The sequence below is a fragment of the Oryzias latipes genome, chromosome 7 (assembly GCF_002234675.1).
Source record: "Oryzias latipes chromosome 7, ASM223467v1".
Taxonomy (NCBI): Eukaryota; Metazoa; Chordata; class Actinopteri; order Beloniformes; family Adrianichthyidae; genus Oryzias; species Oryzias latipes.
In genome coordinates, this window is record NC_019865.2 from 33,700,953 (window position 1) to 33,717,934 (window position 16,982).

The 16,982-nt window shown below is 46.4% G+C and overlaps 1 protein-coding gene across 1 annotated transcript; it reads right to left on the reverse strand.

The window, feature by feature from the left end:
- Positions 1–55: 55 nt before the first annotated feature.
- LOC101165638 (leucine-rich repeat neuronal protein 1) lies at positions 56–16,136 on the reverse strand. The gene is made up of 13 exons (XM_023957107.1): positions 15,971–16,136; positions 14,584–14,688; positions 14,369–14,514; positions 14,187–14,288; positions 13,929–14,113; positions 13,555–13,797; positions 13,335–13,457; positions 10,586–10,708; positions 10,092–10,506; positions 4,754–4,883; positions 4,492–4,667; positions 3,252–3,404; positions 56–2,612 (listed from the first exon to the last, which is right to left on the reverse strand). The coding sequence occupies exons 2-13, from the start codon at positions 14,651–14,653 to the stop codon at positions 2,082–2,084; spliced, it is 2,397 nt and encodes a 798-aa protein (XP_023812875.1). The 5' UTR covers positions 14,654–14,688; positions 15,971–16,136; the 3' UTR covers positions 56–2,081.
- Positions 16,137–16,982: the final 846 nt, after the last annotated feature.

The window sequence follows — 16,982 nt, forward strand, 5'->3', positions numbered from 1 at the left end:
AGCAGTAAATTATTTTCACTGCAGATTCCAACCAATCACAGCTCAGTATGACAACTTGAAGGATTGTAGGGATTTATAAGGATTATATTCTGACAGATTAGTGCTGAACAACAATAGCAGGAACATCCATTATTTTTCTTGGAAATGACCTGGCATGTTTGTGACAGCAGGGGGCGCTGGTGCATCACTTCAGGTCTGCAGCAGCTGCAGGTGGAGTTCATGAAGTTCATCTTTCCTGTGCGATCCCTTTTCTGATGGAAAGACCAGTCCTCCGTGATGTCCGGGGGGGACAGGAGCCCCCCACCTCCAACTGGACCCAGCAGGGAACCTAGTTTATCTGCTGGTGAACTCATTGCGTTCTTTGTCCCAACAGCAGGACTATCAAATGTTCCAGTTTATGATCCAGCCCTGCATTATAAACAAAACCTCAACACCCCAACATAAAATTAAAACTGGATCCTCGGGGTGAAGTGGAGAACAGGTCTTTTAATCTGCCACAGGGTTCTGTTTGCTCCAAAAAATGAACAAGTGCAGCAAACGAGTCAAAGGAGATCCAGGAGAAAGACCAAAACTACAAAATCCAGCACAGAGCAGCATCCTGAGGTTATATCCATGTTGGAGAACTCGTGTGGAGAGGTCTAACAGTCTACAGGTTCTTACAAAAGTGCTGTCAGCAGTCCTACAGGTGAGTGCAAAGAGAAAGTAAGCAGTGTGAAGCAAAGATCACAGGTGCATTCATGCGTCACGTGTTCTTCCAAAGTTAAAGGTCACGTATCGACTCAGACCGCTCATACATGAGCGCCAGGGGTTGATGAGCTCCTTCCTGTCCACGGAGGTCCGGAAAGGTGATTTCAGCCAAACTGAAGGAACTTATGAGTGACGGCTGCACTTTTATGAAGAGGAAACCATTCCTAGAGTCGGTGGCAATGTGTCTCCGCGCATTGAGTCGTTAATCACCAAAATAAAAAGAAATGAAGGTATGACTAACTTTTAGGTTTTTTGATCTGTTCACAGCAGAACCTTTCCAGCCTCTTCAGAACTGAACTGGACTTTGGTGATGTTTACCTGATGGAAACGCCCTCACCCTACTCCGCCCAGAAGTGCATTTGATCATCAGCTCTGTGGCCTGTGAGGACTTTACGGACATGAGGATGAAACCTGTCCTCTTCTTTCAGGGACCAGTGCCATCATGAATGCAGGTGAGCCTTTCTGAGTCTCACAGCTTGTTCACGGCCTCATTTCTGGCTCCTCCTTTCATGTTTGCCTTAGAGTGGTTCTAGAACGTCAAGTTGATCAGATCTAAAGCTCGGACAGCTTTTACATCATTTTGAGAGTCATGTCAGAAAATGCCACGTCAAATCCTTTACCTGTCCATCTGGTAAAGTGCTTGTTTGAATTCTTTAGACTGACTCCTCCTCATCTCTGGGTTTGCTTTATCAGCAGAGAATCGTGGAGTCTTCCTCCGTCTACTCTGTGCCATTGGGGACGGATATAATAATCTGGGGACGGACCAAAACTTCACATGAAAACTATTAATAACCACAAGAGGTGAATGGACCTGATGGGATTTCAGAGGCAGTTCCTGAACTGCAGTCAGCATCCGAGCAGAAGCACAGACACCAGAGCTTTAGAAGCTTTGATGGGCTCCATTCCACAGACGGCTCTCTGGAAGGACCCCAGAAGAGGATTTCTCTGTTGAAGCTTCAGTGCAGCGGTCTGAGTTCCATCATGAAGCTGTCATGATCCTGTAAATGGATTGAAGGTGGCATGAAGTTCTAGGTGAAGCAGACGGAATTTAAGGGGGGAGGGGTGGGAACCGTGCGGTACGAGACCTTTAACCTTTTGACAGTGGGTGCTTGTGCTGCGTCCGGGGACAGTGCTGTCTGTGGGACATTCATCTGCACAGATGTCAGACATTCAGAAAAGTGTAACACAGTTAGACCATCAAGTGAATCTGTTCACTGAGATCGGATTTTCTGGGGGGGGGGGGGGGGGGGGGGGGGGGCAAACCCTAACTCCTCCACCCCACCCGCTCCCTGTTTGCTGGTACCTTTTGTCCAACCTGTTCATTTTGAAACCAGCTACCACATGTATGTCTTGGTGGTGTTGATCTGAGTCCCACCCATCTCCTCACCCCGCTCCCCCCTCTGCCGGGCCTCCTCCTCCTCCTTGTCTTCTTTCTCCTTCTCAGTTTCGCTCTCCCAGAGCGTGATCAGCGGCGGGTACAGTTCGTTCAGGGGGATGGAGGTGGCGTGCTGCATGTACGTCTTCAGTGAGTGGCCACAAGTCTTGTGCTGCTGCACCCGCCGGCCCATGTACACCACCAGCAACGCCATGATGGACAGGGCAAACATTGAGCCCATGACCGCCGCCAGTGCCACGCTGCTGCGGCGTGATGTCACCAGCTCTACCGAGAACCCCGCTTCCTTGGTGGTGACGTTTAGGCAGGAGGTGTAGGATTGACCAGGAGGGAGTGGGGGCAAGGAGGGAGAGATGGGAGTGGGGGAGGAGCTTGGATTTGTAATGGGGGAGGAGGATACTGTGAGACAGACGTGGTACTCTGTTGCTGGAAGGAGGTGTGTCAGGTTGTACTCCTGAACATCAGCCGGAACCTGAATCACCAGAACAAGAGACTGGTTAGACCAAAAAGACGAGCAGGTCTGAAGACGGGTGGAGGATGGAGACGGACGGGTGGAGGATGGAGACGGACGGGTGGGGGATGGAGACGGACGGGTGGAGGATGGAGACGGACGGGTGGAGGATGGAGACGGACGGGTGGGGGATGGAGACGGACGGGTGGAGGATGGAGACGGACGGGTGGAGGATGGAAACGGACGGGTGGAGGATGGAGACGGACGGGTGGAGGATGGAGACGGACGGGTGGGGGATGGAGACGGACGGGTGGGGGATGGAGACGGACGGGTGGGGGATGGAGACGGACGGGTGGAGGATGGAGACGGACGGGTGGAGGATGGAGACGGACGGGTGGAGGATGGAGACGGACGGGTACACAGCAGGACATGCCGACCCTAGTCAGGATGGATAGTTGAGTATGAGAACAAAGAGGTGAAAACAGACAGCAAGATCTTCGACAGGAAGACGAGTGGACAGGTTGAGCCACTGAGGAGTGTAGAGATGAACATAAAGCAGGGTGGAAAGGGACGCATGGAGGTAGACGGACAGACTCGCAGACAAAGGTGAAGACAGCCAGCGGGTTCTTGTTCTAAGCAGCTCTGTGATGCTACACCCACCTCTGCAGTGTAGCTAATCTGACGGTTGTCAATGTGGACAGTGGCACTTGTCCACCAGGAGAGGGAGGCGCCCTGGTGGAGTTGACCCACAAATGAGGCTTCTTTCCTGGGAGACAGCTTCCAACCCAGCACCACAGACTGGGCATGAACCACCTGAGGAGGAAACGACAACGGTAACATTCTTTGATCATCCTGTTTAAGCTCATGCACCTCCAGCAGGACAGACGAGTTATAACGAGCTGCAGGGGAGGACAAAGGTAGGCGATCGCCTGGTGCCCCCCAACTCTCTAGGGGCCCCGAGCTGAACACTTAACAAAAATGTCTAAAATACATTTTACCTCTGACATTATTTAACTCTGTCATAAAAAAACACCCAAGATCACTGAACTGGCATAGGATTGATCATGTAAAAGTGCTTGGTCTCCCCTGTCCTTCTGTAAAAATGGTATATTCCAGTCAAGAGCCTCACAGTGTTTCCAGACTGCTCGGTTTTCGGCGGTTTTTATTGTGACTTTGTGGGCAAATATAACTCTGGTTGGATGGACATCATTTGGGCGGGTTTGGGATCGGTTCAGAGTTTTTAGTTCCTTAAAATATGTTTCAAGCAGGGATGTGTATTTTGGATCACCTAAATTAATGAAAAGTAAAAATATAAGAATTTCCACTTTAGTTAAACTAGAACTCCTTTAGTGTTTAATTATATGTGTTTTTATTTAATGTTTTTCTCTGACTGACTGCATAAATGGTGGATGTTTGGAGCTAAACGTTTAACACGTAACTAAATATTTAGCTAACATGCAAATGAACTTACCAATAAGTGGAAGTGGAATACCAAAATAAAAGCCCATCCATCATGTCCTTGTGCTTTACTGATTCAAGGCATGTCCAACCTGTTAGCTGAAAACATTGGATGAGCCGTTTTAACAGCTTTTCTTTTGTAAATCAGTTTCTTCTCAGGGCATCGCTGCACTTTAGAGACCTGTTGGTACAGCCTCCTCTGTCACACATGACTTTGATGTTCTCAGAGATCTTTCTTACTCCAAAAATACAAATACAAATTTTTGATTTAAACTTTAAACACTGGGATGGTCATTCTTTAGAGAGCATCTAACAAGTTAAGTTTTTTTTTTTTAATCATCTCGGGTTGCTACAGAGGAATGATGAGAAGATGAAGATTAAAACCTATAGTGTTGTTACACACGATTTCATCTAAAAACAGGCTAAAACACGCCAGAGATACCTTTGTCAGAACCACCAAAGTGTGGCCGGTGCCGGAGGAGTTCACCAGCCAAGGATGCTCTTTGCTGGGCTCATCACTCCACCCCTTTCCCTCTCCAGACCCTTTGGAATCCACTAAGACGGAGACGCTCTTCGTGTCTGCTCCTTCCAAGTTCCAGGCCACACAGGTGTACACACCTGGAGGGTGTGACAAGACATTCATGGACAAGTCAGTAACATAACATCAAATCCAGGAACAGAATTTAGCAGAGGCTGAAACCTACCAGAATCTGAAGGCTCAGCGTGTTCGATCACCAATGCTCCAGGCTCTGACAGGCGGTGCTTTTTCTTCATACTGTGTAGGCCACGCCCTTCCTCTGAGATGATTGGTGCAGCCACACCCTCGGAACTCACCTGAGCAGGAACAAGATTGAAAACACAGATTTATGCGAACTAGAAAATCAAATCAAAACTCTGGAGGCTGCTTCTGCTGCTTCTGCACAGGAACATATTCTGGGAGATTTGACAATATTAAAGCTTTAGTTAAATGACATCATCAATGAACAAACACAATTCCAAATACAAAAACTTCAACTTGAAAGAGTTCAATATTTGAATAAATCTGGCAAATTTCTAGCTAATCAGCTTAAAATAATAAAAATCAACAATCACATCTATGATGGAGCAGACAAACGCTCATGACCGGGTCCAGATGAAAAAAGCGTTTAAAAAATGTGTTTCTAAAAACGTATACACATCACAGATCAATCCATCAGAGTAAAGCATCAACTCATTTCATAACCATTGTGCTATCCTAGGCACTGTAACATTGGGAGTTGGGTCATCTAGACCCACTAGACAGTGCTCTAAACCTTTTTTCTTCAATGATTTGTGATCTTCACTGGTGTCCATGGATTACATGAAATCTTTCCACCTTTATCCACCTTTGTCATGGTAGGAAGAACACGTCAATGGAAGGGGGGGGGGGGGTCATCAAGGGAACAAGGGTTAATAATGTAAACCTACCCAGGTTAAATGAGGATCAAATCACAAATTTAGACTCACCGCTCTTGTTGTCTGAACTTCATGAAGCTCTGTTAGTAAACAGTAAAGCACCAGGGCCTGACGGCTTTCCTGCTGAGTTTTACAAAGACTTTTGGGAACAACTGGCACCAACATTTCATAAAACCGTCACATTTATCAATGAAAGAACCAGATAAAGACCCCACTAGTCCTTAAAGCTATCGCCCCATTTCTTTAATCAATGCAGATGTAAAAATTATTTGCAAAGCACAGAGAATGGAAAAAAATCACTCCTCACATAATTCACCTTGATCAAACTGGATTCATCAAAGGCAGACACTTGAGTGACAATGTCTTGCAGACCTGTTACTTTATCCCTTGTGCTATCTTAGATGACCCCCCCCTTCCATTGACGTCTTCTCCCTACCATGACAAAGGAGGATAAAGGTGGAAAGATTTCATGTAATCCATGGACACCAGTGAAGATCACAAATCATTGAAGAAAAAAGGTTCAGAGCACTGTCTAGTGCAGGGGTCGGGAACCTTTTTGGCCAAGAGAGCCATAAACGCCACATATTTTGAAATGTAATTTCGAAAGAGCCATACAATAATGTAGTGTCCCTTCCCCACACTGAGGCACGGAGACTTAACCTCTTTTAAAGTTCTTTATTCCGATTACTGCAGACCGCAACAAACGCCGTTCAATTAATTCAGCAACTCCTGAATCTCTCCCGCTGAATCGAGACGAGAGCGCTTCTCCCAACTTTATATTCCCCTGCTCCCGCTGCAGCCCTCCCATTTCCCTTATTTGGCCCATAGCTGAACCCCATTGGTCCAAACTACCTAACAACAGGCTGAGCAACAGAACTGAGAGCCAATCAGATCTCTGCTTGACGCATTCAATGAACTCCAGAACTTTTAACGCGGCCCAACAGCCACCCAGTCCAAGTCAGTAAGCAACGATATGTTTAAAACTAAATATACAAGTGAATGAGTGCATTTGATTTAATTTCAACATTTTTAAAGTCCAATAAGTCTGTGGATTCTTTTTAATATTGTTATTCTGTTGCTAATAAATGAGTATTTCTCGTGGTAGTTTTGCTGATGGTCTAGTCTGGTTGATACGTAGTGAGTAACGTTTCTGCTTCATGCAGGCGTTGAGACTTTAAACGTGATCGTAGGTCTGAATGTTCTTTAGATGTGACAAAGACGGCTCACATGCAGACGTGGAGCCAAACACACACTCACACACTGCAGTGAGTGACGGGCAGCGGGTTTTATGTTATTACAATCCCTGCGCGTTTCACCTGCTGCTGGACCCCTCAGCCCCACCCCCTGCTTTCTCCCTCACACATCCCGTCTCCGCTACTGCGCGCTCTTTCTCAGAGACGGGAGCGCGCAGTTTTGGGCACGGCAATTCACAGGTTTCCAGCTGGTACAAACTCTGTGAAATAATAGATAATTGTAAACTTATAGTGCTGGCGCAGATTTTTCTCTCTAAGCACTGTTACTACTGCGCGCCTCTGGCATCGCATCGCGCCCGAGAAGGACTGGTCTAATGAAAAAAAAGTATAATTAAAGATTTGTCTGCGAGCCACATGTGACCATCAAAAGAGCCATATATGGCTCGCGAGCCATAGGTTCCCGACCCCTGGTCTAGTGGGTCTAGATGACCCAACTCCCAATGGTAAAGTCCCTAGGATAGAACAAGGGTTAAAGTTACACAATTTTTTGGACAGGCGGCAAGCAGAGAATTTGCCTTGTGGCAAAAGAGAGGCAGCCGATACGAATTGGATTTGGGGAATAATTTATTGATTGTATAATTTATTCATTCATTCATTCATAGGATTCATTCATCTTCTTCCGTTTGTTCCCTTACGGGGTCACGGGGCTGCTGGAACCTATCCCGGCCACTTGCGGGCAGAGGCAGGGGGCATCCTGGACAGGTCGCCAGTCTGTCGCAGAGCCACAACATGCACCCATTCACTCTCACACCTAGGCACAATTTAGATCAACCAATCAACCTATGATGCATGTTTTTGGACAGTGGGAGAAAGCCGGAGTCCCCGGAGAAAACCCACGCATGCATTGATTGGATAAAAACACGATGTAATAACCCCAATACATCAGTCAGAACTAAGAAACAGACGTCCCACAGGACGACCTAACCCACTGGGTCAACCTGTCTCTGTCCCTCATGGACAAGGTAGCCACAGTAAAAATAATTGTTTTTTGCCTAAAGTTAATTATCTCTTCTTGATGATCTCCACACAAACCACTAAAATGGTTCAAAACATTAGACTCATCCATATCAAGCTTTTTATGGAATAACAAACCTGCAAGAATTGGTCTGAAAAACTTTAAAATCTGCAAAAAGCTGTGGAGGCTTAGAATTACCTAACTTCTACAAGTACTTTCTTAGATTACACTACATCTTAAAATGGTTAAAAAACTATCCAGAAACAAACTCTTGGATGGACCTGGGGGGTTATGTGGAAAGATCCACCTGTCAGATATACGGAGCCCTCCAGGTGCCAGTGGTAAAAAAGAAAAACAATCAGATAAAGCATTTGCACGGATTAGTAAACCGTGCACACAGATTAATCAATTGTGCACGTTTTGTTGCGCAATTGTGTGCGCACGCACATTGCATGTGCATGTCTCTGAGCAGAGCAGACTCGTAGCTTCTGTTTGCAGGCAGGGGAGGGGGCTTTGTTACAGTGCACAACGGAGGAGGCTTCGGACCGCAGTCCGCCTGTTCTGCGCGAGCGGCCTGCCGGACTCAGGAGAACCGCGTCTCCCAGGAGATTTGTATCTCCAGAGAGAGGACGGTCTTTGGGACGGGGGAAGCGGCTTTTGAATGAACAGTCCTGAGAAACCGTGCAAACAATCATGTGAATTTGTGTTTCCAGTCGGGTCCAGACAAAATAAAGGCTGATGTTATTCCAGTTTCAGTTCATCCACGGCTAAATGTTGTTAGCACGTATTAACTTAATCCTAACCCTTCTTCCAGGTCCGTTCTACCAATAACAAAGCACTGGCCACAGGGATTTAAAAAGCTATAAGCAAACATGCACTTAATAATAATAATAACAATAATAAAGGCTCGTTTAGATGATCATCTCGCTCTTTTTCGGAGCTTTGTTTACAACGGGTCTACCAATTTCTTCTTCTATGGTGTGATGTCATCATTAGTCAAAGGCCATCAAAGCTCTGACATAGAGCGAGATGATTATCTAAACCAGCCTTTATTATTTGTACATGGTTCTCCTGAGTCCAGCAGCTCGCTCGTACAGGGCAGCCGGATGGACTGTGGTCCGAAATCTCATCCGTGACAAGGCACCCTCCCCTGCCTGCAAACACGAAGCTATGAGTCCGGCTGCTCTGCTCAAAGACGTGCACGTGCAATGTGTGGGCACGCACTATTGCGAAACAGTAAGAGCACAATTGATTAATCCTTGCGCACAGATTAGTAAACCGTGCGAACGGTTTATCAGATTTTTGATTTTTTTAACCACTGGCCCCTGGAGGGCTCAGTACAGATCTACCATTTATTAGCCAAACAATAAAAAAAACAGTACTGTTTCCAAAGTATTAATATAAACGCCACTTTAACAACCTGGTGGAGGTAAACCTGGTAAAAACAACTAGAGCACCTAATTATTGATAGAAGATTCATAACTCCCCAGTTTCAGGTCTGACTCCTCCCCCATGAGCACATGTATACCTGCTCTCTTACCAGCTAATTCAGAATTGACAAAGCCTCTTGGATAAGAGGTGCAACGTCTTCTAACTTTAAAAGCTATGTCCAGATGACGGCCCCTAAACCTATTACTATGACCCCAGGAACTGCAAGACAAACATAAATAACTTCTTGGGGAAGGCAGAACTCCTCTTTCCCAGTTTGCGCTGTGACAGACGGGCTTCTCCTTCTGCAGAAGTGGAACAAAAATTCTCGTTTCCTGTGTTTTTCTTCTCTTTGTTTACGAAAACTTATAACCCTGACAAAAACTCTCTTACTTTACTTTACTTTACTACACTGGACAGAGGCTGTTCAAGATGGGTCTCAGTAACTCAGACATTTGTCAGCACTGTGACAGTAATCTACCCGACAATTACATGCATGCACTGTGGTTCTGCACGCCTGTCCAGGCTCTCTGGCAGCAGGTATGTGCCGATCTATCAGTCTGGCTTAAGGTTTCAATCACTGCCTCACCGTCACTTTGTGTGCTTGGTGACATGAGTGCCATCAATGTAGAAGGAGGATTAGGCTCTATAATCTTCATAAACAGGATAATTGACTAAACTGGAAAAATAAGTCAACACAGAAATCTGCTGTTTGATCATATCAGCTTGGAAAAAATGTCAGCCCAAAGTTCAAGTAACTTTGAAAGAATTCAGTCTCTCTGTTCTCCCATAGCTAACTCCATGACTTAGGGGGTGGGGGGCCTAGTCGCTGCTCCTCTTTTTCTATCTGTCAGGGTTTGGGGGTGGGATCTTTACAGGAAGTTACATCTGCAGCTTCGCTTAGACCTGATAAAGGTTTAGTTGTGTTGTTGTTTGTCCCTCTAATGAAACTATGGAAACACACACACACACCTTGTCTCCATTTGGTGTAATCCAGTAGAACTGAGGGGCGGGGTCAGCATCTGCCCAGCATTCCAGTGTGATTGGCTGCCTTGCGCTGATGTTCAAGGTCTTTGGGAAGACTTGGGGAGAGATGTGAGGCAGGCAGGTGTTGGCTCCATCCCCACCCCATCCGAAGGCCACTACCTCCTGCAGCTCCTGGCCAATCAAGTGTGAAGGGGTGGAGCAAAGGGTAATGGAGGACTCCAACAGCTTCAGGTGTGACTGGTTGCCAAAATGAGGCCCCCAAGAGGCCAAACAGTCACAGCGCAGGGGATTGGAATGAAGAGACACCTCCTCCAGGGACGGAAGGGAGGAGAGGAGGTCACCAGAGAGGAGGCTCAGCTGGTTGTTGTGGAGGAGAAGAGTCCTCAGGGAGGACAGGTTGCTGAGGGAAGAAAGGAAAGAGAAGGAAACAGTGAGAACAGAAAGTGGATAGAAAGCACTGATAGAAAAAGCATTTTCACCTGAAGGCCTGGGGGTCGATGTAGGACAGCCTGGGGTTGTTGCAGAGCTCCAGTTTGCCGATTTCTGGAAGATTCTGGAAAGCTGCTTGCTCCACCATCACCAGCTCCTCCAAGTTATTCAGACTGATCCCAAAAAATGACAAAAACAGCAACAGTCCCAGTGAGCCAAACTTGAAGAGGATGGACCATCCCTCCACCAAACAGCAGACTCTGCTGTGGACTAACCTTTGGTTCAGCTGCTCTGAAATTAAACCATTTTTTAAGGCCTAGAACATTGATTTGGTCCAAACATTTTTTAAACTATTCAAACCAAATGTTTTAGATTCCCTAGAGTAGCACTCAAACTAAATGTTCAAACATTTCAAAAAGAATCAGGGATGCAGCAGAAAAGAGCAAAGTTTTATGCTTAAACCTAAACAAGGAAACAGCTGAAGAACATCTGAGTTCACTGTGAGCAGCAGCTTCACCCTGTTTGTTCCACAGCTTCCTACAGAAGCACCAATAGATACATGATTTATAGACCAGCGGGAACTTAACCCTGTTCTGTACAAGTCCTAGTCTGAGGGATGGTTCAACTTTCAGAAACAGAAATGGAAATTCCTGATGCTGCTGCTGATCACATCAGCCTCTCTATGTTTTTCTCAGAACCTTTTTCCACCACTTTGATAGACTTTCTTTTGTTCCCAAAGTGGCGTTCCTCCACCTACAGCCAAACATGCAGCTTTCCTCTTCTGCTGCAGCTGTGTGTGAAGTAGAGCTGGACGGTATGGCTACAAAAGTTCATCCATGCATCCATCCGTCCATCCATCCATCCATCCATCCATCCATGCATCCATCCGTCCATCCATCCATCCATCCGTCCATCCATCCATCCATCCGTCCGTCCGTCCATCTTCCTCCGATTGATCGGGTCACGGGAATTTGATTTTCGATTTAAATCTATTGTTTTTTTTCCTGCTTTTCTTCCTTTTTTTTTTTTTGCAGAAATTACAAATGACAGAATATATTTAACAAAAGCTTTTTTAGTTTAACATCTCCTTTGAAAATGTGCTCTAACACAAAGTCCAACTAAATCCAAGCTGTAAAACTGTTTGCAGAACAAAGCAGTAGATGTTTTGTGAGCTACCGCTAGCTTCAGCATCTCATAAATAGAAACACTTCTCGTTGTCCACAGTGTGTCTGTTTCAGGTGTTGAAACAAAAGCTACAACCGTCACACAGATATTGCTGTGAACAAGTTATTCCATTATTTATAAAGAAAAACTATAGGTGTCATTTTAAAAGATGACATGTTGAGTGCAGAGAGACATCATGATAAAAACAACTGTTTTCAGTGACTCTGATCTCTGCTTTTGCAGTAACACGGTCTATGAAAGGGTTTTTTTTTCTTTTACAAATGAGTGGTTTCTTTCTTTAGCTCGGCTGAAAGCCCATGAGGAGACGGGTGTCTGTCAGTCACCTGTGGTCTGAACCAACTGAAGACAGTCGGAAATCTTTTAATTTTTTTAAGAAAATGAAACTGCCTTAAAGTCATTTATCAGTAGTTTGAACTCTGATGTTATCTAACTGTAGAGTTAAATTCAAACCTGTGGAGAAAACGAGGACAGATTTACTGAAGGGGAGCAGATTGACAGTAAGGCACTTTTTTTCCTAATTCTGCCTCCAGTTGATTCATTTTTACATGAAATCAGAACAATAACAGCCTAAAAACAGGATCACAGTTTGGATTCTTGCCATTGACAGTAAAGATGCAGCTCTCTCATGGGGGGGGGGGCTTTTTTTCAGCTAAATGTCGGTTCAGTCATGTTAGATCTGTCTATAGTCTGACTTTAAACCAGTTTGTGGTTGCAAACTGGCCAACAGCTGGTTCACATTTGTGTCTGTACATTTTTTTTTAAAGATGGGTCCCTAACTTGGAGGAGCTCATCTTTAACCTTCTGAGCCTTAAAGTCTCACTCCAATCATCTTTTAAACTATTTTCAAAGCGTTCCCGGTGCTCTTTTAATTATGATAATACCATTGTAGCCTGAATCCAAAAACCTGAATGTTTTCTAGGACATAGTTTCTGCAGAGCAGCAGGAGTTCATTAGAAATTCACCTCTGAGTTGTGGGCGGTGCTGTTGGTGCAAACGTTACCCTCCGCTAAGATATCATCATCTCTTTGTTTACAGTCCCCCACAACCACAAGCTAACGTTAGCGGTAAAACAGAAATAGTGATCCATATCCATCCGTTCAGATTCAAGCTCAGACGAGGAAACAAAGATGTTCATGAATCTATTTTTCTGTGGGTGGATGATCAGAATGAGCAGAGCAGGGAGACCATGCCCCCCCCCCCTGTTTCACTTACTCCATCAGAAGTGAGAGCTTTTTCAAACTGTGGGCTACATACTGTATGTCATGAAGAAAGACATGCATAAATAATCAAAAATTAAAACTGGATTTCAGAATATTTCTCTATTCAATCATGATGGATCAGGACTGCCGATCATCATGACCTGGAAAGCACTGCAGCATGCAGAAGAACATGTTAAAAACACAGAAAGCCCCATTTCCTTTGGCGTGGGTCTTTAAACACACTGGTGCCTTTCTTTTTCACTGACTGTAGATAAAACTGGATTAGGGGCCCAAGCCATCGATTATTACTGACAATGTGAGGCTGGACATGGAGAACAATCAAGATCATATGCTATGTTTCTGAAAGGAGGAGGCTAACTCTAAACTGGATCTGGGATCCATAGTTCACACCAACCTGAGCTCTTCCAGGTGCTGAAGGTTCTGGAAGTCTCCCTGTTGGATTCGACTGATGGGGTTCTTGTTCAGATCCAAGAACTTCAAGTTTGTGAGCATGCTCAGAGCATCCCGAGGAACTGATCTGCAGAGCGAAGACGGGTTCATCCACAAAAAGAGAATCAGTGATGGTCGAGAGCTCAGCTGTCGTCTCTGTGTGAGGAGCTGAAGCCCAGACGCACCTGAGGCGGTTATCATAGAAGGAGAGGCTCTCAAGGTAGTCAAGGCCCTTAAAGGCAGATGAGGGGACCGAAACCAGACCCATTCCAGCTAGGACCAGACTGTGGAGGTGGGAGAGAGGCAGGAAGTTCTTCTCTTCTAGGCCAAGGATGGGGTTCTCACCAATCATCAAGATCTCCAAGGATGGCAGGGCCTCGAACCAGCGGCTGTCGATGGCCATCAGCCGGTTGGAGTTAAGGTGGAGCCTGAAGAACCACAGAAAGGAAAACAGGTTTGTTGATTTGAAGAAAAAAAAAAGAAACAAGCGTTCTTCAGTTTTAGTGTAGGAGAAGTAGAAGATCTGCTGAGTTTGATGGAGCTCCCATGTTGCCCATACCGCAGCAGGTTCGTGAGGCCGGAGAAGGCCTTGGGTCCGATTGAGGAGATGCGGTTGTGGTTGATGTAGAGCTCTTCCAGACTGGACAGATTTCTTAAACCAAAGTCCTCCAGCTCCTCTATCTGGTTCTCCTCCAGGTACAGAGTCACCAGGTAGCTCAGAGAGAAGAGCCCCATAGAGCTCACCTGAAGAGGGAGACAAACCCTCAACAACAAACTCTCTGAGAAACAGACTGACATTCAGCCCGTCTGCTGTCACCTGTGTAAAGTGGTTCTGGGACAGGTCCAGTTCAGTCAGATTGCTCAGACTCTGCAGTTCAGATGTGATGGAGGAGATGTTATTGCTCTGCAGAAGCAGAACCTGGAACCAGAACATGTTTGACGGTCATTTTCCATGATCTCCCTGCTGCGTGACGCCACTGTGAGGTCACTCGTGCTCACCTGGGTATCGGAGGACAGGTTGGCGGGCACCCTGTGCAGGTGCAGCTCATTGCAGTCGACCGTTTTGGCGTGGTGGTACACGGACTGCGGCGTGAACCAGGGCCTCGTCTCGCACACACACTGCAGAGGACACAGCTGCCTGCCAGCTGACCACACAAACACGTGAACATCAGTGGAGCCAACAAAGCAGGGGAACCTTTGACTGTCGGGCTCACCTTCCAGAGACACACCGACCCCGGCCAGGACCCACGATGCCATCAAGGAGACAAGCAGGGCAGCAGCCATGATGCCGTGAGGAGAGTGCTGACCGGCAGGAAAATCTCAGGAAAGATTTAAGGCGGAAAAGATTAAAACGGATGCAGCAGGATTTCCCGTTTCTGTCTGACTGCATGGCAAAGATGAGCGTTAGGCTGACATTTGTGATTTTTATGAACACAGTAGCCTGAAGACATGGGGGGGGAGGGGGACCTCATCTCCAAAGCAACCAGCCAGGAAGTGATGTATGGAACATAGAGGAGGGGTTGACCTATCAGCTGCTCTGTGATTGGCTGTATGGAAAACAGCATGTGGGAATTCTCTCCTCCTTCTCCAATTCAGCTTATGAATTATTGATAGGGAGTATCAAATATTGAAACCTCTTGTTAACTGCCCTGTGCTCAGCTGTGATTAGAGGAGAGCAGAAAAGTCTGCATGTGTCTCTGTGAGGAGCATCTGCTGGAGACCACTTCTGACAATTCAAGAGAAGATCCAACAAACCAGTCCGCCAGTCTCAAAGTCCAGCGTCTTTGCTCCAAGAAATGCATTCGGTAAAACATGATGCAGAGTATCAAAAGCATTTGATCGTCCTCTGAGTCTGTGGTTCAGCAGGAGACTCCTCAGGAAACCAGAACACTTCCAGAGGAACATGAAGCCATGGAAGGTTCCAGCAGGCAAAAGAGAACTGCAAACGGATCTGTGAAGAACCTGAAAACCTCCAAGGTCAGATTCAAAGCCGGAAGAACAACCAGGTCTGTGGAGTCGGACTTTCTGAAAAGACCAAAGCAGTCAAAGAAAGTTCAAACAAAATCAATTCAATCCTACAAAAGGTCCAATAGGACCAGAGTTTTCCTAGAACCTAAAGAAATAGCAGCATCAGTGACACCGAGTCTGACTGGAGCTCTGCAGCAACGCTCTGATCACAAACTCCTCCATAGGTCCAGGTGTGGCCTTCAGGTCCAGCCAGCCCAAGCGCTTCTTCAGCTGAGCTGCAGAGTTCTGCAGGCTCCGTTTCTGCTGAGACTTAAGCGGGTGAACATGGGTGAACATGGGTGAACATGGGTGAACATGCACTCCTGATAGGGTGCAGCTGAACGGTTACCATGGAAGCCAGAGGAAACTCTGACCTACTTTCCCTCACAGGAGCTGATTACACAAAGAGACAACTCTTCATTTCCACTGGAGGAGGAGGACAGGCAGATGGGGGGGGGGCATCCTGACCTCGCAGAATCTGAGCAGCGTCTCGCGCCGTGAAAACACTGAGCCGTTCCGTCATGAGAGCCCCCCCCCCCACCCCCCAATGTCATCTCCATCATCATCATCATCATCATCAATGCTGCCACTCACCACGGCGCTCTCTCCCTTTTATCTGCCCAGTTGCACCAGAACCGGTTGAGGACGCTCTGGGTTCTGCCGGTTCTCCGGTTCTGGACGCGCGCGGAGTCCCGCTGCCGCGGCTATTTTTCAGCACCCCTCCCCCTCTTTCGGCAGATCCGCAGCAGCTGACTTTGAGTCAGCCAATAAGCTTTCGAAGAGGTGAAGTGACATCACAGCTGAGAGCTGGGATGCTGAGCGGGAAGGGGGTGACATGACGTCATCCTCCAGATGAACTGTGTGCGTTTCTCTGAAAGCGCAGATGTCAGCACGAAGTCAGACGTTACTCCAATAGAGAGTAACTAGTTTGTACTTCTACAAGTAATCAGTCATTTTAGAGAAAAGCGAACCCGTTCAGAGCAGGTGAAGAGGTTTCAGGGTTTCCATTTCCCTTTAAATGCTGTTAAGGTTCACTTGTCAAATGTGTTTTCTCTCCATGGTTCCCTATTGTTTTGCAGGAAGTTGCCGGGGGGGGGGGGGCAGCCGACGCAAAAGATGACACGATGCTGATCATCCATGAACCTTCAGTGTGAGGCAGAGTTGTAGCCGGAAGGTCGCTTTGGCAGGAAGTAGTCTTTACCTCAGCGTTTTCAGGTGTGTGAGTCAGCATCCATGCAGTCATGACATGTTTGATCTGTGATGTCAAGAAAAAATTACAGTCACGGATATTTCAGGATAATCCACCCAGCCCAGTCAGATAATCATCGTGACAGAAAATGTTTGTTTATGGTCAAAATTTCCAACAACAGATGTCAGTTGAACAAGATGGATTGATGTTTGATCAATTAAACATTGACGCTTGGTCTTTTTTTGGAATAAATAAGAGAAGCTGCTACTGTCTCCCATCCAAAGACCAACCAGATCCAACCTAACTTAGCATCCAGGCCAGATGTCATCAGGTGTTGCTGGAATGGACAGAGATGTCTGCAGACATCCACTTCCTTCAACACAGGAGCTGCAGCTGGAGTTGAGATCAACAATATAT